Source organism: Gorilla gorilla, chromosome 18 (assembly GCF_029281585.2).
Source record: "Gorilla gorilla gorilla isolate KB3781 chromosome 18, NHGRI_mGorGor1-v2.1_pri, whole genome shotgun sequence".
Taxonomy (NCBI): domain Eukaryota; kingdom Metazoa; phylum Chordata; class Mammalia; order Primates; family Hominidae; genus Gorilla; species Gorilla gorilla.
Window position 1 is genome coordinate 10,292,843 of NC_073242.2, and position 22,996 is coordinate 10,315,838.

At 39.6% G+C, this 22,996-nt stretch overlaps 1 protein-coding gene across 11 annotated transcripts in view; it reads left to right on the forward strand.

Annotated features, from left to right (window-relative positions):
• Positions 1-22,996, forward strand: part of RBFOX1 (RNA binding fox-1 homolog 1) — a 2,483,553-nt gene that overhangs the window by 1,404,137 nt on the left and 1,056,420 nt on the right. For all 11 annotated transcript variants that reach the window (XM_063699486.1, XM_019012245.4, XM_019012254.4 and 8 more), the window contains one exon: positions 22,492-22,539. In XM_063699486.1, coding sequence (XP_063555556.1) covers positions 22,492-22,539 — 48 coding nt within the window. The remainder of the gene's footprint in view (positions 1-22,491; positions 22,540-22,996) is intronic.

Genomic DNA, 22,996 nt, shown 5'->3' on the forward strand with positions numbered 1-22,996 from the left:
AAGACACTTAACTGCATCGGGTTTCTGTAGAAGGGAAGCTGGAAGAACTTTAGAGTCTGTTTTCCCTGCATGCTAGCTACAAACTGAAACCATCGCAAACAACAAGGACAAAACATTTGTGAAACCTTGCACCAGTTGTAATAAAGATAGCCAGGGAGAAAGAAAAAAAAAAAAATCTGGACTTGTTGGAGAAACAAAAGGACCTCATAAACAGTATGGAGACCACTTGTGTGTTGTCATCAGTGACTTTCCTGAGAATGATATTCCTGTGGTTATGAGGATAATGTTACAGTATTTCCTTGGCTAAGTGTCTGCGGCTATTATCCATATGCAGAATAAAAGTCCACTTGGGGAGGGGACAGAGGCTCCTGTCTTTTACCAATGTTGATGGATTTCAGTGGAACAAAAATGAGTCTCTTGAGGTTAGAAGGCAGGCCTGGCCATGGGTGTTTTGCTTGAGCTATTCCATTCATGACACTGGGCCTGACGGATACCCGGCAAAGCCCTTCTTTGGCTGAAGTGCTTGCCAGGCCTAACCAACCTGGAATTTATTGATAAAGCTTAAGCAGCCGCAAGGCCTATGACCTCAAAGACTGACTTAGGCTGACTTTATCAGCCTTGGCTCTTCTTTCCATTATATTTGCTATTACTGGAGCTGCTCTCTTTTCTTAAAACCTGTTAACCGTATACAAGGGGATGGGACTATTTGAGCTCTCAGACAGGATGCTGATGGGAAATTGTAAGCCTTCGAAATAGGTTGAGAGCTTCCTGTTGTGTAGGTTCTGGCAGAGGTTACAAAAATAAATAAATAAATAAAAATAAAAAGGAGAGGGATGGGGAGAGATTGAAAAATAAATACTTGATGTGTTTTCCTGGACTTGAGCTGGCTTCTTCCCGGGACATGCTTTTTTCCAGCCCTTGGAAGAAAGTTGCAGCGATTGTGCCCACTTCACAGATGCAGCTGATGTGCACCCCTGTGCTGCATGGGGATCTCAGCAGGGCAGGTCAGATGTCCAAAACTACTTACATCCTCACATCAGTGGCTTATAGACCAAGAAACAGTGCTCTCCAATAGGTGCACAGAAAGTGTTCTTGAGTCTTTATTTTTATTTTATTTTTTTTGAGACAGAGTGTCACTCTTGTCGCCCAGGCTGGAATGCAGTGGCACGATCTTGGCTCACTGCAACCTCTTCCTCCCAGGTTCAAGTGATTCTTGTGCCTCAGCCTCCCAAGTAGCTGGGACTACAGGCATGCACCACCACACCTGGCTGATTTTTGCATTTATTATTATTATTATTTTTAGTAGAGATGGGGTTTCACCATGTTGAGCAGGCTGATCTTGAATGCCTGGCCTCAAGTGATCCACCCACCTGGGCCTCCCAAAGTGCTGGGATTACAGGCCTGAGACACTGAGCCTGGCCACATGTTCTGGAGTCTTTAAATCAACAGACTGTTTAACTTGGCTAAAGGAAGTCATGTAGTTACTTGGTTTCCAGCCAGTTACTGATGGCTATAATTAGCCACATGTTTTAGTGACTTTGGAATCCAGGCTCTAGCCAGGCGCTGTAGCTCATGCCTGTAATCCTTACGCTTTGGGAGGCTGAGGCGGGAAGATCACTTGAGTTGAGGAGTTTGAGACTAGCCTGGGCAACACGGAAAGATGTATCTCTATAAAAAAAATAAAAATAAATTAGCCACGCACGGTGGTGCATGCCTGTAGTCCCAGGGACTCAGGAGGCTGAGGTGGGAGGATCGCTTGAGGCCAGGGGGTGGAGGCTACCATAAGCGACGACCGCACTACTGCTGTCCAGCCTGGACAACATGAGTAAGACCCCATCTCAAAGAAATCCAGGCTTTGTGTAAACCGATGCATTTCTTATTGAATAAACCTACACACACACACATACACACACACATACACATACACACAGACTATATCTATATTCTACTATACCAGTTACTGTGAGTAATTCATGGAGGTTCAGAATGGGTAGAAAAGTCAATAAACAGTAAAGTTGACTTCTGTTGTGTGCTCATTCACTCTTCCATTAAAAAATATTTCTGTTACTACTTTAAGAAAATGATTAGTGCAGCAGGAAAGCAGATTGGCTGAGTCCCTCAGATCACCCGCTTCTGAGTCAAACAAATAAGGTTCATGTCCCAGATCCAACAACTGTCAGCTCTGTGACCTTGGGCAAAAAACCAAACCTCTGTGAGTATGTTTACTCTAAAATAGGGATAATCACTGTGGCTGCCTCCCGGGCTTAGTGAAGTTGCATATATATTTAATATAATAGATGATACATACTTATATAATATTAAATCCATTTAATAGAATATATGATACATAATTTTATATTTTTTAATTTAAATATAAAAGTATATTACATATTTAAAGTATTCAAATATATATTAATCTATGTAATATATAAAGTATTATGTAAATGGAAATTATATTATATACAAATATATGTATATATGTAAATATGTACATATATAATACAAATATATGTATATATGTAAATATGTATATATATAATACAAATATATGTATATATGTAAATATGTACATATATAATACAAATATATACATATTTGTATTAAATATATAATACCAAGATATATTTGTATTAAATATATAATACAAAGATATATTTGTATTAAATATATAATACAAAGATATATTTGTATTAAATATATAATACAAATATGTACATATATTTGTACTAAATATATAATGCAAATATATACATATATCTGTATTATATATAATACAAAGATATACATATATTTGTATATATATAATACTTTAAATTTAAATTCAAAATATATATTATAAATTAAAAATACGCATGTATATATTTTAATTTATATAATATATAATATAATTTAAATTAGTACTTTAGTTTATAATTATTACATATATTATACATGTTTTAATTTATATATAACGTAATATAATACTTTAAATTATGTTACACAAATTATACATAACATGTATATTTAATACTTTATATGTTATATATTTTAATTTATATATCATATTATAAAGTATTATATGTAAGTATACATTATGTATTATATTAAATGTATATGATATGAGTATAATATGAAAGTTTTAATATATATTACATAAATTAATATGTACACATTTTTAATTTAAAATATATAATACTTTAAATTTATATATTCATCACTAAAAATGATTTTTTGGAACGTTAGTTCTTGTTGTTACCCTTGTCTCTGAGTAGCTGATAACTTTATGAAAAAGTCAGATATTGTATAAAATGCCCTGTAAATATAAGTGCAAGTGAAATCATTTCCACCATAGCCCATGATCCTTATCCATGCAGGATCAAAGACTTGATGCCACAAGGAACAGTCACATCTGGATGGGGAGGTAGAGGAGGAAGTGATAACAGGTTTGGTAAACAGATAATTGGGCGAACAGAGGGAAAGTGATTCAGCAGGAGGAGACAGCGAGACAAGTTTCTGGAATATAAAAAGAGGTATCAATAACAAGGTTGACAGGGAGCATAGGGTCTGGGAGGAACGTACTAGAATATGAGTCTAGGAAGGAAGGTGGCATAGGCGCAGAAGTAATTTAAGTAAATCCAATGAGTCTTACGGTTTTGTGAATTCAAAATTATTTTTGGAAAATCATGCTGCCTAAGGGAGATCAATTTATTTTTATTTATTTTACCCAACATAAACTATTTTGATGCACTTGACCAGTCAGTCTTAGGGTTTAGGTCACTATCATATTCACCTGAACAAGTATAGTCTGACTATTCCTTTTATTCAAAATGTTCGAGACGAGAGGTATTTTGGATTTCAGATTTCTTTTTCAGATTTTGGAATATTGACACACACATAATGAGGTATCTTGGGGATGGGACCCAAGTTTAGAACCGTCATTGCCTTATGGTTTATATGCACATCATACACATAACCTGAAAGTACTTGTATACATGTTTAATAATTTATGTATGAAACAGTTTTGAGTGTATTTTGACTGCAGTCCATCACATGGAGGTCGGGTATTGAATTCTCCACTTGTGGCATCACCTCGCATCTCAGCAGTCAGACAGTTTTGGATTTGGGGGCACTTGGATTTGGGATTTTTTCTTTTTTGAGATGGAGTCTCGCTCTGTCACGCAGGCTAGAGTGCAGAGGCACGGTCTCGGCTCACTGCAAGCTCTGCCTCCCGGGTTCATGCCATTCTCCTGCCTCAGCCTCCCGAGTAGCTGGGACTAGAGGCGCCTGCCACCACACACGGCTAATTTTTTGTATTTTCAGTAGAGATGGGGTTTCCCCGTGTTAGCCAGGATGGTCTCGATCTCCTGACTTCGTGATCAGCCCGGCTCGGCCTCCCAAAGTGCTGGGATTACAGGCGTGAGCCACCGCACCTGGCTGGATTTTGGAGTTTTAGATTGGGAGTGCTCAACCTTTAATAACAATATTAAAAAATTATTAAACCTCTAATTACTGTAGCACATATCAGAAGATTTCTATATTATTTGGTTTAAATTATTTTGGAGAAATAAAAATTGTATTTTTTGTGTGCATGATCTTTTGAAATGTGTAAACATTGCGAAATGCCTCAACCGAGCTACATCACATAAACATTTATATTCTATTTGTGTGAATCTCACCAATCTGGAAGTCATAAAATAAGCCAATTATATATAATATAGTTTATGTATATAATATATAATATAATATATAATATATATTATATGTTTAATATATTTATATGTTTAAATATATGTATAAACATATATGTATAAATTATAAATATATGTATAATTATGTATAAATATACATAAATATACATAATATACATAAAATATGTATATTATGTATATTTATGTATGTGTATCATTATGTATAAAATATGTATAAATAGTGTATAAACATATTTATATGTATAAATTATGTATAAACATATTTATATGTATAAATATGTTTAATATATTATATATTATATATTATATATATTTATAATATATATAAATATATATTAAATATATATAATATAATATATAAATATATATTATATATAAATATATATTATATTATATATAAATATATATTATATATAAATATATATTATATTATATATAAATATATATTATATATAAATATATATTATATATAAATATATATATTATATATTATATTATATATAAATATATATATTATATATTAAATATATATAATATTATATATAAATATATATATTATATATAATGTATATTATATATAATATATATAATGTATATTATATATTATATTATATATAATGTATATTATATATAAATATATGTAAATATATATTTAATATGTATTATATATTGTATATAATCTATATATTATATATGTAATCTATATATTATATATAATCTACATAGTATATATAATCTGTATAATATATATAATATTCTATATAGTATATATAATATTCTATATAGTATATACAATATTTTATATAGTATATATAGAATATTCTATATAGCATATATAGAATATTCTATATATATGTTAGAATGTGCATCTAACTTGAAAAGGTTGAAACTCTAAAGTACTCCCCAGATAACTGGTTGCGAATTGGGAGCCAGATTATGAAGTGGCAGCAGAAAGTACAGCTGACCATGAGTACAGGGTCTAGAAGAATATTGTAATACATCTACATCTCTTCAAGAACACAACAAGTTGGTGTTATTTAGCAGGAGGGCAGGATATTCCATGGTCTCCAAATCTTGGAGGTCCTTTCTGCACTGGATTACAATTCTGAAACTCATCATCCATATTTAGAAAAGTGGAGACAGTGAATTACATTTTACAGGGATTTTACCCAAAAATGGTTAAAATGACAAAGTCTCTGTGCTTCAATATATTAGCCTTCATAATTTTCAACAGCCAACATTTAGTTTTTTACCTCATTCCCAGGATGACATGTATGACTGAAGTATCTAAGACATCTTTAGGGGTAGACTAAACTTCTGCCACTCTCTCCCAACAAAATATCTATGTCATATGAATGTTGTAGGCCTGCCATTGTAAAACAGAAAGTAATCAAGACTTTAATGGGATTATTTTTAATTGTCTTCTTGCATATAAAAATGAAATGACAGGTTCTGAAAGGAAACTTGGCATTTGGGAAAGAGGGTGGAAAAACCAGAGAAATGTAATTATCCTAAACTATTTTAAGGTACATTTTTCCTATGCTCATGTAAGAATTAAAATTAGTGTTTTAAGGAATAAGTTACTGGTAAATCACATGGCAAAAGAACATGCATGTCCATTTTTTCTTCCTTATTTCAATTTTCTGAGAAAATTTAGTTATTTCTCAGGTGAGTTTTTAAATTCATCCTTAGAGATTCGAAGCTCCAGGGCCATGCATTGAGACTTACACATTTATTATAATAAAATAAGCTTCTGGCATATTAACTTTTACTTCCATGTTGTCAAACTTAGAAATATTTCAGTGGAAGCAGAACCAAGAAAATGGCTATCTGTATGTTCTTTGATGAATGAAGGTGTGTACACATAGGTTGAACAACTTTTTTACACTAATTTATATAATGTTTAGCCCTTTAATGCCAAATATTATACATTTAATGTTGTCTTATTAAGAGCACTGATTCCGGAGTACGAAAAATTGAGAGGAAAAACAAAAGAGACTTCTCTTCACTATTTTAACTCCATGCTGGTTTTGTTGGTGCAGGTGTTTGGGTGATGGCCACCATTTTGGTCTTGTCAGTTACTTAAGGCTGTAGACAATAAAGGTTGCATTCCTGAAATAAAGAGTTGGTTCCCTAATCTTGTGGAAAGAACCAGTATTCATTTTCTACCAGGAAGCAAAATGCCAAGGTCACAGGAACAGAAAATATTGCTTCCCAAGAAACTGTGGTTGACAAGATGACTCGAGTTCAAGTGAATCCTGAAAGTGTCTGTTTCCAAGGAGACCTGTGGCCCCACCCAGCCACCTACAAAGCTTAGCCATCGTTCCACTCAGAGCAGCAGCCATTTCTTGCAAACTGGCAGCTCATTTCTGGATACTCAATAGGATGCATAAGAATGATAATTTTTTTTCAAATCATGTCCGCTAGCTCTGTTGACCTTCAGCTGTGCTGCGCCTTCTTTAATTGGCATAAATCTTTGACTGCCCATTGGATGTCTTTCTGGAATATCTGATTCCTAAGAGGAATATTTAATATTCAATTAAATAGTTTTGTTGAGTCCTTGTAGTGCTAGGATCTTTACAAGAGTGGTTTAGTAGGTGTTGAGATAGACTGTCTATCAGCTTCCCTTCCCAGGAGAACGTGTCCTGTTAGAAATTGCATCTTTTGTGGCCAGTAGGGGTCTATTTAATTGACTGAAATAGTAATGACCTGGAGGAATTAAGACAGTTTTTAGAAACATCTTATATTGAGAAGGAAGAACAGTAACTATGATAAAATTATACAAATACACAATAATAATAAATACACATAATTTAAAGATTACAGTTGTGGGCTGGGCACAGTGGCTCACACCTGTAATCCCAGCACTTTGGGAGGCCGAGGCAGGCGGATCACGAGGTCAGGAGATTGAGACCATCCTGGCTAACACGATGAAACCCTGTCTCTACTAAAAATACAAAACAAAATTAGTTGGGCAAGGTGTTGGGCCCCTGTAGCCTGTAGTCCCAGCTACTCAGGAGGCTGAGGGAGGAGAATGGTGTGAACCTGGGAGGCAGAGCTTGCAGTGAGCTGAGATCACGCCACTGCACTCCAGCCTAGGCAACAGAGTGAGACTGTGTCTCAAAAAAAAACAAAAACAAAAACAAACCCCCAAAAAACAAGATTACAGTTATGACAGGTATTTTAACCCCTAACTATCTGTCAGCACTCTGTATAGCTTATCTCAATACTAACACTAACACCCACGTGATGATACCAGAGCTTTTAACCCCATTTTCTGAAATACAGAAACTAAAGAACAGACAAGTTGCTGTGAAAAGCCATATAACTGTTAAGTGGTAGAGTCAGGATTTTAAACAGGGTACACTGGTTTCTTTCTTATGTATTTTGATCCACATCTAGAGGTGAAATTCAAATGCAGCTTATTGAATTTTCTCTCAAATATTATGGTGAATTATTTTATTATCTTAGTGTTTCAGATATGCCTTATGCCACATTTCCTCAAAAAGTTGATATACTATTAAGAACTAGGCTATATTTTTAATGTTTTGTTAATTTAAATCCTTCATAGAGGCCGGGCATAGTGGCTCACGTCTGTAATCCCAGCACTTTGGGAGGCCGAGGTGGGTGGATCACTTGAAGCCAGGAGTTTGAGACCAGCCTGGCCAACATGGTGAAACCCCATCTCTGCTAAAAATACAGAAATTAGCCAGGGATAGAGCAGGCACCTGTAATCTCAGGTACTTGGGAGGCTGAGGCAGGAGAATCGCGTGAACCCGGGAAGCGGAGATTGCAGTGAGCTGTGATCACGCCACTGCACTCCACCCTCAGCGACAGACTAAGACTCCATTGCCAAATAAATAAATAAATAAATAATACTTTATAGAGACAGTGTGGGAAGTACGTACATTTGGGGTATATCACATATAGGAAACACTGGGCAAATGCTTGTGACCCTCTAGAAAGGAATAAAAAAGTCCTTCTGAAGGATACAAATTCCAGTTCTGGTTTTTCCTTCAGTTGGCCTTGAACCAGAATACGTTCTCTGGGCCTCTCTAACTAGTCCCTGTCATGCTCTGGCCCCATCTTAGGGTTAAGGCCAAGACCCAAAACAAGCAACATGAACATCAGAACAGTACCAGAAACCCCAGGTAGGCTCCACAGATGAAAATAATGACTGTGGCAGCCATGCTACTCAAATGGAAGGCCTGCTTTCTTTTTAGAAGGAACCTAATTGGCAAGTAAGTTGCTCTCTGACTTGATGGGTGTAAATTCACCGTTCTGCGTCCCACTTTCCCGATCTTCACTTCAGTTGCTTAAATGGAGTGCACTAAACCTCAATTTGATAATTGCATCCTCAAAACCTTTAATGAAGGTGCCTATCAAAGTGTAAATAATTACCCCGTAATCTTGTATTTGCAAACTGCATCTTGGCTGTTTACGCTTCACCGAGGTTCAAATCAGAGGTTCAGGGCTCCCCCAGCCCTCACATTCCTGTTGACGTCAGAGGAATTTCAAGGACCCAGAGGACAGCATTGTAACACAGTTCTCCAACCAAGGCGTTCACCTTCACTCCCTCCCAACGCTGACCTCTGTCATTTTCTGGTGCTATTTATAAATCCAAGGGAGCATTGCTGTTTTGTTTTGGTGCTGGTGATGCAGACACTCATCCTCATCAGAATTTTTGCCCTGACGCCGGGAATGGTGGCCCACACCTGTAATCCCAGCACTTTGGGAGGCCGAAGCGGGCAGATCGCTTGAGCCCAGGAGTTTAAGACAAGACCAGGCAACAAAGTGAAACCCCGTCTCTACTAGAAATACAAAAGTTAGCTGGGTGTGATGGTGGGTGCCTGTAATCCCAGCTACTCAAGAGGCTGAGATGGGAGAATCACTTGAACCTGGGAGGCGGAGGTTGCAGTGAGTTGAGATGGCAGCACCGCAGTTCAGCCTGGGTGACAGAGCAGGACTCCGTCTCAAAAAAAAAAAAAAAAAAAAAAAAGGTTCTCTCCTGAGGCTTTCAGGCCTGGCCTTGTTGCTCTGGAACTTGCTCCCTCCTCGCTAACCTGTTTCCTTCTTTGGAGATTACCCACTTTAGCTCACCTGGGGAACACACACACCACTGACCCAGTTAGGGCTTCTTCCAGCCTCTTCTCTTTTTTCTATTCTTTCGACTGCGTTAATTATTCACAGGAACCCGTCAATGAAAGCGCCAGTGATCATCCAGGAAGCTGACCAGCAAATTAGAACAAGAAAATACTTGAAACAGTTTGCATGGTGTCTGAGGGTGCAGCTGTGGAGAGGGCATGTTTTAGGTGCTGGGGTCTAAGAGAAATGAAAAGAGACGCCAAGCCAGGTGACTGACAGAAGGCAGGCGACAAACCCAGGCTTCCCAGGCTCGTACTTTCTCTTCGGTGCTGTATTTTTCAGCACACCAACTTGCTGAGAGTTTGCAGCTGACATCTCGAGAAGTATTCTTCTTAAAAGCTGAGCGAAAATTATTCACCTCATGTAAAAACAAGTGCGATTTACATCTAATATGGGTAATTACTTTTACAGTTAATTAAAAGCGCTCTCATTAAACTCCCGCTGTGATGCCAGTGCATAGCTCTTATTTGCAAACAGACTCTTGGTTTGAGCTTACCTGGTGACAGGAGACTCCTACCTGAAACGGGGATGCCTTTCTCGGTACTATGTTTAATTGTGCTGAGCCAGCAACCCTCGAGTTACCCGGCATTTTCCCCCACACCAGCTCTGCTTGTCTGCATGGCTAGATTTTGAGATATGGAAGCCTCTTGTCCTCTCATAACCACACTCCAAAAAAAAAGTAAGGTGAAGAAAACAAAATAACTCACAGGAGGTAGGGGTGCTAAAGAAAGATAGGGGACTCAAAGAAAGAAGTCAAGATGAAAAGCCAGCTATCTTTATTTGCATAATAGTTTGATTGGCGATCGTTTTGTAGTTGTTCTGGCTTTACAGCTTTTTCCTGCCTAAGAAGATATTTACTGTTAGAGAAAATATCCCTTAGGCCCCCTGAAAATTCCTCCAAATGTTTATAAAGTCAGCAGCTCTGCCCTGCAACCTACCCAACTAAGGTAAACTTTACTCCCTTGGTTGAAGTGATTTGTGTTGAGATTTTACTTAGTTTACATGCGTTGTTTGCTGTTTGTATGATTTCAGGTGAAATAGCTCTTACATCCTGAGTCATCTTCATATTTAGGTTGAAACCATAAACTTTTCGGAATATTCTTTGCCCTGAAGCATCTCTGCCATGCTGAACCTTCTTAAACACATATTAATAAAATGTCTCCTCAAATGATCACATTCCTAGTAAGTAATTAGGGCTTAGTAATTAAAACATGCAGTCATTTGAGACTTAAATTTTGAAGGCACAGAAAGATTGAGAAATTTTAAGTTTACAGACCTGATGAATTGGATACTCGTATAGGACTTGGTGCTTTCGGTATTTTTTTGCAAAGTTATTTGCTCCCATCTGCTGGCCATATGTGATATTGCAAGTGCTGAGCAAATTTGTGAATGGAAAAGGAAGTGAATAAAATCTATCACTGCAAACATTTTATACTATTCTTCATGTATTCAAGTGAACTGATTTGAATCTTGGTTTTTGTTTGTTTGTTTGTTTTGTTTTGTTTTGTTTTTGCGGGTGGAGGATTAAGTGAACAGACTCTGAAGAATTCTGCTGAAAGGCAAGCATGATTTGAAATTTTTACCATCAGAGTTACTCAAGTTTTGAAAGCCAGAACACCCTCGTTATCTTTAATAAGGCAATTAACTTTAGAACATTGGTTTAAATATTCAAATTCAAGCACAGTATATTGTGTAAGGGAGAGTATAAAATACATAGCTCGTAGACCAGATGGATTTCAATCTCCCTTATGCTGTTAATCATCGGAGTGGTATGAAGCCAGTTCCCTACACTCTAAAACTCAGTTTTTTCACCTGTAAAATGGAAACACTGGGCGAAAGGGTCCCTAAGGCTTGAACTTATTCTCAAAATCTGAGTCTTTGTGAAGGTTAAAAAATCATAATAAGGCTGATCGCGCTGGGTCATGCCTGTAATCCCAGCGCTTTCGGAGGCAAAGGTAGGTGGATCACCTGAGGTCAGGAGTTTGAGACCAGCCTGGCCAACATGGGGAAACCCCATCTGTACTAAAAATTAAAAAAATAGCCAGACGTGGTAGCATGCACCTGTAATCCCAGCTACTAGGTAGGCTGAGGCAGGAGAATCGCTTGAACCCAGGAAGCAGAGTTTGCAGTGAGCCAAGATCACCCCACTGCACTCCAACCTGGGCAACAGAGCGAGACTCCATCTCAAAATAATAATAATAATGTAGGTTGCATAAAATCACTAGTATGCTCTTAGTCTTAGCATCTAAACTCATATTCAGTGACTTGTTTTAAATTAGAAGCCGTTGTTATTTTCACAACAATAGGCAATGTAAGCATGCATCCAAACTATCAGAAAGCTTGCCTTTGCAAAGGAGACCATCTGTAATATTGAGTCAAGGTTTAAAACGCACCTTGAATGCTTTTTGGAGTGTGATGTCAAAAATGTATCTTGTCTTAATATTATAAACCGTTCTGCTATAACGTTTGTTTTCTGTTTAAAAAGGAAGAGCAAAACCTTCTTCCTCAGCAGTAATCAATTTGTCAGTTGATCATAAGCCGATTTGGGCTTGTCAGATGAACCTTTGACTGTGTCTCCTCACACTCCTGAGAGGTGGCTTTAGCTCTCCTGTATTTCCTATGAAAAGCTCTCTGGGACTTTGTATTTGAGTCCAGGAGAACAATGCTGTGCCCAGGATATGTGATCCTTACTTAGCTTCTCATGACAAGTCTAAGCATCCAGGTCTTTTCTTTCCATTGCTCTTCCAGAGTGAATGACTGCAATAATCAATTTAGAGGTTTTCAGGGGCTGTATTGTGGAAACACCTGGGCCCTGGAGCACAGCAGCCTGTGATTGCCCTGGGATTCCTTTTAAGGAGTTTGTATTGTCCCCTAGAGCTTAGACTAAGTGGAGGTGGCCTCTGGACCCGTTATCCTTTTTCAGTATTAAGTAGCCAAGCATCATGCAAGAGAGCTCAGCACAAAGAGCTCCTTGCTCCTCTGTGTTTATTTTCTATGACTTCTGTAGCAAATCATCACAATCTAGGTGCTTAAAACAACTGAAATATATTCTCTGACAGCTCTGGAGGCTATACGTCCAAGTTAAAGATGGGAGCAGGACGGCTCTCCCAGTAAAGGTTCTGGGGAAGATTCATCTTTGCCTCTTCCAGTGTCTGGTAGCTGAGTGTCACATGACTTGTAGCAGCATCTCTCTAATCCCCACCTGTCTTCACATGGCTTTCTCTTCTGTCTCTTAAAAGGATACTTGTTACTGGATTTAGAACCCACCCAGATAATACAGAATTTTCTCATTTCAAGACCCTTAATTATGTCTGCAAAGACTCCATTTGCAAACAAGGTCACATTCACAGGCACTAGGGACTAGTCGGCTTGAGCATATCTTTTGTGGGGCTACTGTTGAACCCAGTGCTGGCTACTCACTTCTAAATCCTCTGAGGTCTCGGGAGCTTCGTTGTCCGGTGTTTCTCTCCACGTTTTCTCAGGAACCTTTAAGTGCCAGATACTTTAGAGCTGGGAATGCTGCTGGTAAGGGATCCGGGATGCTGGCATCCTTGCATTGTGGGCATGAATAACCCTGACCTACAAAAATTATCAAAAACAACCAACACACCAAGTGTAGAAGAAAAGACGGCACTCTCGGGAGAGAGAACTGCTTCTGAAAAGAACGGACACACGAGTGCTTTGATGTCTAAAATCTCAAAGAACCTAGAGGCCTTGGAAGAGAAAACTTTAAAAATAGACATGTTTTTAAGTTCTCAGTGCTTCACTCAGAACCCGGTTTCACAAAGCCTGTTGGAAGATGTCATCAAGGACAGCTGACATTTACTGATAACTTGCCATATGCTAAGACCCTGGCGTGTATTGGATATGCCTAGCCACAAACGAGGCAACCATGATTGTTAATATGCGTCTCTTACAGATAGGGAAAGTGAGGCTAAGCAAAGTCGGCCTCCTTGTGCAGAGTTCCAAAACTGGTGTGGTTGAGTCCGGTAGGATAAACCCTAGCAGTGTGATTCTTCTGTCTGTGTGGAATCCCATCTGTCGCCAGCAAGTGAGCCTCCGCTGTTCAGGGTTTCCCGGCTACAAAAAGTAGAAGGGCTGCCTTCTGTCGGGAAATTGATTGCTTGCTGATGAGTCCACAGCTCAAAATTCATACTTAACACTTAAGTAGTTGAGCTGTTTTCCAAGCGAAGTGGTCGAGTGGGGCTGAAGTACTTACTTGACGAGTCTGGTTCAGAAAAGGTCAGGTCGGAACCCATCCAGAGACACCGGCTCTAGGCAGAGGGATCCGAACAATAATTTGTTCTCGCCAAAGTGACATTTTTCCAATTTGAGTCCAGCATTGTTCAGAAGCAAGTGCAGTCCCCTGGGGCGCCTCCCGCATAGATCTGCAGCAGATGACAAACCAACAATATCATCTAAATAAAAAATCCAGCATGGGTTTAGTAAATTAATCCTGACAAGAATAAAGTGAATAATCTTAGGGAAATGGCAAGAGCTCTGATTCTGCCAGATGGCTCTTTTCTGTCGCTTGCGTGGGTCCTCGGTGGCAGATTAAGAACAAAAATCTGCCTTTGGTTTATTGATTTCGTTAGTTCATTGATTAACACCTGCCACTTCTGTGTGGGTAAATCATAATCGGATATGGACTCTTCCTGGCAAACGTAACATATTTTCACTCAAGGAGAGAAAGGAAATGCTTATTTCACCTGGTCAGAACGGGCAAAAGCAGACAGAGAGCTGCTTTTCCTCACCTCGCTTCTCAGTGGTATTTTCTAGGTTTAAAAGTAATCTGTGATTTTCATCACTCCCGTATTGAGTTAATCTCCCGTTTCTGTTTAGGTTTCTTAGCAGACAAATTCAAGGAGAGTTTTTAGTAAGAGTGAGGGGTGTTGTTCCTGACTCAGTGTCCGAAGTCCATCAGAGACTTCAGCCATTAATTTAGGAGACAGGGTGAGAAAAGGAAGATACCGCGTGTACACATGATCCCACGTCCTAGGACTGGGCCTTGCAGGTCGTCTGGGAACCTTGTCTTAGTCAGCCTGGGCTACCGTAACAAACTGCCATAGACTGGATAGCTTCTGAACAGAACATTTACTTTGTCATAGTTGTTGTGTCTGGATATTCAAGATCAGGGTGCCAGCAGTGTCAGGTTCTGATGAGCACCCTCTTCCTGGCTTGTAGTCAGTCATTCTCACTGGGTCCTCATTTGGACATTCCTGGGCTTACACTACCAGAGAGAGAGAGAGAGAGAGAGAGAAAATGAATGAGCTCTCTGGTGTCTCTTCTTAAAAGGATACTAATTCTTTCTTTATTTTATTTTATTTTTGAGATGGAATCTTGCTCTGTTGCCCAGGCTCTAGTGCAGTGACGTGATCTCAGAGCTCGCTGCAACCTCCGCCTCCCTGGTTGAAATGATTCTCCTGTCTCAGCCTCCCAAGTAGCTGGGATTATAGATGCCCACCATCATGCCTGGCTAACTTTTCTATTATATTGAAATCCAATGGGGTTTCACCTTGTTGGCCACGTTGGTCTTGAGCCCCTGCCCTCAAGTGATATACCTGCCTTAGACTCCCAAAGTGATGGGATTATAGGCGTTAGCCACCACACCCAGCCAAGGGCACTCATTCTTAGGACCTCATTTAACCCTAATCACTTCCTTAGAGGCCCCATCTCCAAATACAGCCACACTGAGGGTTAGAGCTATGACATATGAATTTTAAGGGGGACACATACATTCAGTCCATCATACTACCTCTTAAAAGTATTGATTCTGATTCGATGTATCTGGGATGAGGTGTGACGTGTTGCATTTTTGTTTTAAAGATGGGATCTTGCTCTGTCACTAGGTTGGAATGCAGTGGTTCAATCTTAGCTCACTGCAGCCTTGACTGCCTGGGGATAAGTGATCCCCTTCTCTTTGTTTTGAGACAGAGTCTTGTTCTTTGTTGCCCAGGCTGGAGTGCAGTGGTACAATCTCGGCTTACTGCAACATCAGCCTATGGGGTTTAAGTGATTCTCATGCCTCAGCCTCTCTAGTAGCTGGAATTACAGGTGTGTGCCACCACGCCCAGCTAATTTTTCTATTTTTAGTAGAGACAGGGGTTTCATCCTCTTGCCCAGACAGGTCTCAGACTCCTGGCCTCAAGTGATCCACCTGCTTTGGCCTCCCAAAGTGCTGGGATTACAGGCGTGAGCCACTGCACCTGGCTTCAAGTGATCCTTCCATTTCAGCTTCCGAAGAAGCTGGGACCACAGGTGCATACCACCCCACCTAGCTAATTTTTTTCTTTCTTTATTATTATTTTTTTTGTAGAGACACTGTCTCCCTAAGGTTTCCAGGCTGGTCTTGAACTCCTGGACTCAAACGATCCTCTGGACTCGGCCTCCCAAAGTGCTAGGATTATAGGCATGATGCATTTTAACCGGCTCCCGGGGGCATCATAGTTGCTGGGGTGCAGACTCCACGTTGAGTAGGAAGTTCCTCATACTCCCTTTATGTGCGGATGAGGGAAACTTGCTGAAGGACCGCATGGTTATTAAACAGTGACACCCTGCTTTAAGAGGCTAGTGCCGTGAGTCTAATGCCAGGAGTCTAATGCCAGAACTGGAATTACCCGCAGCCCTGTCCTGCCACCCTTCAGCCTTCAGTCCACTGCCACATCCCCTGGAGGGCTTGGTAGCACTCATCGACGGGCCCTCACCCTTTGAATTTTGGATTCAGTAACTGAGGGCTGTTCCATGCAAACCTCATATTTTTCACTTCAGGAGAGAAAGGAAATGCATCACCTGGTCAGAACGGGCAGAAGCAGACAGAGAGCTGCTTTTTCTCACCTCGTTTCTCAATGGCATTTTCTACAGAAAATACAGCCTGAGAACCTGGGTATTTTTCTTTGCTTATTTATGTAAACTGACAAAAAGTTATATATATTTATCATGTACAACATGATGTTTGGAATGTGTATACATTGTGGAATGGCTAAGTAGAGCCAATATCATATACATTACCTCACATCGTTGTCATTTTTTTGTGGTTAGAACACATAACATCTACTTTCTTAGCAATTTTCAAGATTACAACATGTTGTTAACTGTAGTCCCCATGTTGTATAATATTTGAACTTATTCCTCCTGTCTCACTGAAATTTTATGTCTTTAGGTCCATGTCTCCCCAGCAAACCCCCTGGTAGTGAGGGTAGTTCCTGCCAGCCCGTGGTAACCACCATTGTACTTTTTAGTATATTTTTTGTATTTGTTTCATGCAGTATTTGTCTTTCTGTAACTAGCTCATTCAACTTCACATAATGTTCTCCAGGTTCATCCATGTCATCACAGTGACAGGCTTTCCTTCTTTATTAAGGCTGAAATGGTATTCTGTTGTGTATATATACCACATTTGCTTTATGTGGTTCTTCCTTGATGGACACTTAGTTTTTTGCTTTTTGTTTTATTTCAATAGGTTTCTGGGGAACAGGTGGTGTTTGATTACGTGAACAAGTTCTTCAGTGGTGGTTTCTGAGATTTTAATGCACCCATCACCCAAGCAGTGTACACCGTACCCAATGTGTAACCTTTTATCCCTCACCACTCCCCTGCCCTTTCCCCTGAGTCCCCAAGTCCACTGTACCATTCTTACGCCTTTGCTTCCTCATTGCTTAGCTCCCACTTATGAATGAGAACATGCAATGTTTCGTTTTCCATTCGTGACTTGTTTCACTTAGAATAATGGTCTCCAGTTCCATCCAGGTTGCTGTGAATGCTATTATTTCATTCATTTTTATGGCTCAGTAGTATTCCATTATATATGTTGGGGAAGTATTTTATTACATATGGATATATAATATATAGTATTCCATTTTGTATATATAAGTATATGCATGTATATTGGGAAAGTTTTCTGTTATATATGTATAGTATGTTATATATTGTACTCATATATGTATAGTGTTCCGATATACCACACTTTCTTTTATCTACTTGTGGATTGATGGGCATTTGGGCTGGTTCCATATTTTTGCAACTGTGAATTGTGCTACTATAAACGTGGGGTGTTCAGTTTGATTCCCTATCTTGGATATTGTGAATAATGCTGCATTGAAGAAGGGAGTGCAGAGATCTCTTTGACATACGGATTTCATTTCCTTTGAGTGAATATGCAGTAGTTGGATTGCTGGATCATACAGTAGATCTGTTTTTAATTTTTTGAGAAGCCTCCACACCGTTTTTTGTAATAACTGTAAGAATTTGCATTTTTAACAGCAGCTGATGCTGCTGGTTGGAGAGTCTCACTTTGAGAAGCACATGTACCTTGCTTCTCCAGGTTTTTTTGTTTGGTTGGTTGGTTTTATTTTTATTTTTTATTTTTTTATTTTTTTGCTGTGAATAACCCCTTCTTCCCATAGCAAGGAAAATAATGAAACCTGTGGATAAATTATGTGGACTGACCAAACCACCTTGAGGAAAATAAAATTACCTGGAGGAAAGGGAAAGCACCTGATTAGGGACCACTTCTGGTTACAGATTTAAGCTCCCTCATTGTGTGATTCAGTATGAGTTACCTAATGGCTAATCACAGTTATCATGCCACAAAGTAACTAAGGAATACCCACTTTGTCAAATGTTGGTAATTTAGAGGCAGTACGAAAAACACCAAGCACAGTTCCTGGCACGAAAGAGGTATTTAATCATTGCTCACCGGTTCAGTCCCACTTGACTCATAGGAAAACATTCTGTTCTACATAAAACAAGATATTTGCTATACGAGTCTTCACCTTATGATATTGTCTCTTTTTGTTCCACTCTGGATTCAAAGGGACCTAGAATTTGCTGTGTTTACTAATAAATCACCAGCTTCTCATATTAACCTTTCCTAATGGTACACCCACAGAGAAAACCCCCGTGCCTCTTGGTGAGAAAATCAACATTTCTATAGACTTAACCAAAATGGAGTCCCTAATGTTTTTTGTTTGTTTAATTGGTTGGTTGGTTGTTTTTTGGAAACAGAGTCTCACTTTGTTGCCCAGGCTGAAGTGCAATGGCATGATCCCGGCTTACTGCAACCTCTGCCTTCCCGGTTCAAGTGATTCTCTTGTCTCAGCCTCCTGAGTAGCTGGGATTACAGGCGTGCATCAACAAGCCCAGCTAATTCTGTATGTTTAGTGGAGATGGAGTTTCACCATATTAGCCAGGCTGATCTCAAACTCCTGACCTCAGGTGATCCACCCGCCTCAGTCTCCCAGAGTGCTGGGATTGCAGGTGTGAGCCACCACACCCGGCCTGGAACCCCTAATTTTTGTAACCCCCTACACAACCCTGCACATCCATACCCTCCCTGCCTCCATGGAGAGCATGGCCAGGCTACAGACCTTGCAACGGCCCCAGGTCGCCATCTTTCTCTCCCAAGCTGTATCCTTTCTTTAAAGATGTGCCATTGATTTTATCTGGCCTCTGACTACTTCTCTCCCCTTCCCCTGCCACACCCTTATCCATCCACCATCATCTCACACCTGGACTCCTGTGGTAGCCCACAAATTTTTCTCCCTACTTAAATTGGTAACCCCTGACTGCCGGTTCTGTTAAAATAGAAGTCAATTCATGCCTGTCCTCTCTTCAGAATGCCTGAGTGAAACCCGCAAATGCCCATGAGGATGTGGACAGATTGGAACACTTGTGCACTGTTAGTGGGGCTGTAAAATGGTGCACCTGCTGTGGAAAACGGTAGGGTGGTTCCTCAAAAAATGAAACATTGAATTACCATAGGGTTTGGCAATCTCACTTCTGGGCATACGCACAAAAGAATTGAAAGCAGGGACTTGAATAGATATGTACACACCCATGTTCATAGCAGCATCATTCACAATAGCTGAAAGGTGGAAACAGCCCAAATGTCTATCCACAGATGGCGCTTATGAATGGATAAACCAAATGTGGTCTCTCCATACAATGCAATGTTATTCATCCTTAATAAGAATGAAATTCTAACACATGTTACCACATGGATGAACCTTGAAGACATTATGCTAAGTGAAATAAGCCAGGCACAGAAGGACAAATGTTGTATGATTCCACTTAAGCAAGTGTTAAGTCCTCAATTGTGTAACTCTAAAATTCATATACTGAAGTCGTAACTTCCAATGTGACTGTGTTTTGGAGATTAGGCCTTTAGGGAGGTAATTCAGGTTAAATGATGTCATAAGGGTGGGGTCTTAATCCAATAGGATTGGTGGCCTTAAAAGAAAGATGGCCACACCTTACAGTGGCTCACACCTGTAATTCCGGCACTTTGGGAGGGTGAGGCGGGTAGATCACTAGGTCAAGAGATCGAGAGCATCCTGGCCAATATGGTGAAATCCAGTCTCTACTAAAAATACAAAATTAGTTGGGGGTTGTGGTGCGTGCCTGTAGTCCCAGCTACTCGGGAGGCTGAGACAGAAGAATCACTTGAACCTGGGAGGTGGAGGTTGCAGTGAGCCAAGATCTCGCCACTGCACTCCAGTCTGGCGACAGAGCTAGACTCCATCTCAGGAAAGAAAAAAAAAAAAGGCATGGGTCTGTCTCCCTTTCTCTCTCTCTCAGAAAGTATAGAGCAGCAGCTATGTGAGGCACCATGTGAAGGAGGCATCTACAAGCCAGGAAGAGGGACCTCACCAGGAACCCTGAGAGAGCCTTGACCTTGAACTTCCACCCCTAGAACTCTAAGAAAATAAATTTCAGTCGTTGAAGTCACCTAGTCTGTAATATTTTTTATGGCATTCCTAGCCGACTTACACAATGAGAGGAGTCTAGAGTAGCAAAATCCACAGAGACAGAAAGCAGAAGGTGGTTTTCAGGGGCTCTGGGAGGGGAAGTGAAGACTTATTTTTTAATGGGTACAGGTGGAAAAATGAAAAAATTCTGGAGATGGAGGGTGGTGATCGTTGCACAACAGTTTGAATGGGTAATGCCCCAGAACTGTGCACCTACAATGGTAAAATTGTTAATGATTTGTGTATTTTATCACAATAAGGTAATACAACTCTGAGTGGTTTCTCACTGATCTCAAAATAAAGTAAACATCTTCCTGTGATCTCATTCCCCTTTATTTTCCTCTCTTACTTCCCTCTAACCACAGTGGCCTCCTTCCTCTTGCTTGACTCTTTCCAATGCATTTCCCCCTTGGGGTTTGAACTTGCTCTTCGTTTGCCTGGGATGTTCTCTTCCACAGTGGGCTACTTAGCTCATCCCCCTAACTTCCTTCAAGCCTTTTCTCAATTGCCACTTTTTAAAAAAAATCAACATCGTATTCCGCTACCCTCAGCATTTCCCACCCCCTCCTCCTTGGTTTATTTTTCTTCATAGTACATATTCTTTCTGGAATACCATTAAGTGATATGCATTGTTTAATGCTTGTCTTGTCCAGAAGAATGTAAGCATCACCAGGGCGGGCCTGCCGTGTGTCTTGTACATTGTTGAGTCCTCCATGCCTAGTGCAAGGTCTAGCAGCCAAGAGTTGCTAAAGAAATATCTTCCATTTGAGTAAATTAATGCCACTATTGCTTGTGGGACTGTCTGTCATTTTGTCTAATTAATGAGTTCCCTGAGGGTAGGAATTACGTTTGTTTCACCTTTTCGTACCAGGACAACAAGAAAAAAATGCAGAAAATCACAGATGTGCAATAAATATGAATGAGTGGATGAGTGGAATGGTAGATGGATGGGTGGATGGATGGATGAATGGATGGATGGATGAATGCGTGGGTGGAGGGATGAATGGAGGGTAGATGAAGGAAGGAAGGATGGATGAATAGATGAGTGGATAGAGGATGGATAGATGGATGGATGGGTGGGTAGATGAATGGGTGGATGGATGGATAGGTGGGTGGATGGATGGATGAGTAGACAGATGAATGGGAGAAGGATTCAGGATAGATGGATGATTGGATAGATGGGGATGGCTGGGTGGATGGCTGGATGGATGAATGGTTAAAAAGATGAATTTGGGTGGATGGGCAGGTGAGTAGATGATTGATGTATAGAGGATGGATGAAGGATGGATGGATAGATGGATGGATGGATGGATGGATGGGTGGATAGAGGAAGGGTGGGTGGGTCAATGAATGGATAGATGGGTGGATGGATAGGGGAAGGATGCAGGATGAATGGATGATTAGATCAATGGGCATGGCTGGTTGGGTGGATGGATGGATGGGTAGAGGACCAATGGATGAATGGATAGGAGATGAATGGATGGATGGTTGGAAGGACAAAAAATAGATCCTGATAATTTGTGTTGAAGTGAGATATACCTGACTATCCTAAATTTTGAATGGGAGAGATATTAAAGGCAGTCTCTGCTGATGTGAACAATTGTATGGAGGGCAGATTATTTTATGAGCCATCAGTTCCTCTTTGCTATGACCTCTGATCCATAGCCTTTGCCTACATTCCACATCTGCATGTAATAAAAGTTACTTATGACATACCTATGTCTCTAATGCAAACACCGCAGCATATACCTCTAAAAAGCACTATAAAGAGCAATGACTCGAGAAAGAACTATTAGGAGCATGAGCTCTTTATTATTTTAAAGGGCATTTCAACCACACCACTGAATGTTCTCTGACCATAAGTCTGACTCCTGTTCTTTCTCTCACTTTCCTTTCTTTTCTTCTCTTCTCAGGATATCAAAGCAGACTGCAATACTTGCGTGGAAATAGAAGACAGAAAGGTGAGTCAATATTTTTCATTTTTAGGGTTGCAAACAAAACAAGAACTCTGTGAATTGAACCCAGGTGTTTAAGGCATGCCCCTCTTGATGATGGTTTGTAGGTGATTCATGGTCTATTACATATTTAAAGACAATCAGACTTAAAAATTCTTGTCATTTTACTCCTTTACAATCTGTGTTACTTCTGATGGCTTCATGAGGAGTGCATATTGTAATTTTTACAAAAAATGTGGTGCTGACTTCTGTTTCAGTCATACCCTTCTTTTCAGGAAAATACTTTAACACTTGTCACATTGAACTTGAATATTGATGTTCATTGTGTGTATCATATGTATAATTATTAATTATATTATTACTTACATTATAGAATATATAATATTAGGCTTCCCAGGGTGTGTCCCTATATATCTGACTCATACACTTGAAAAAGAGCTCACGGCCAGGTGTGGTGGCTCAT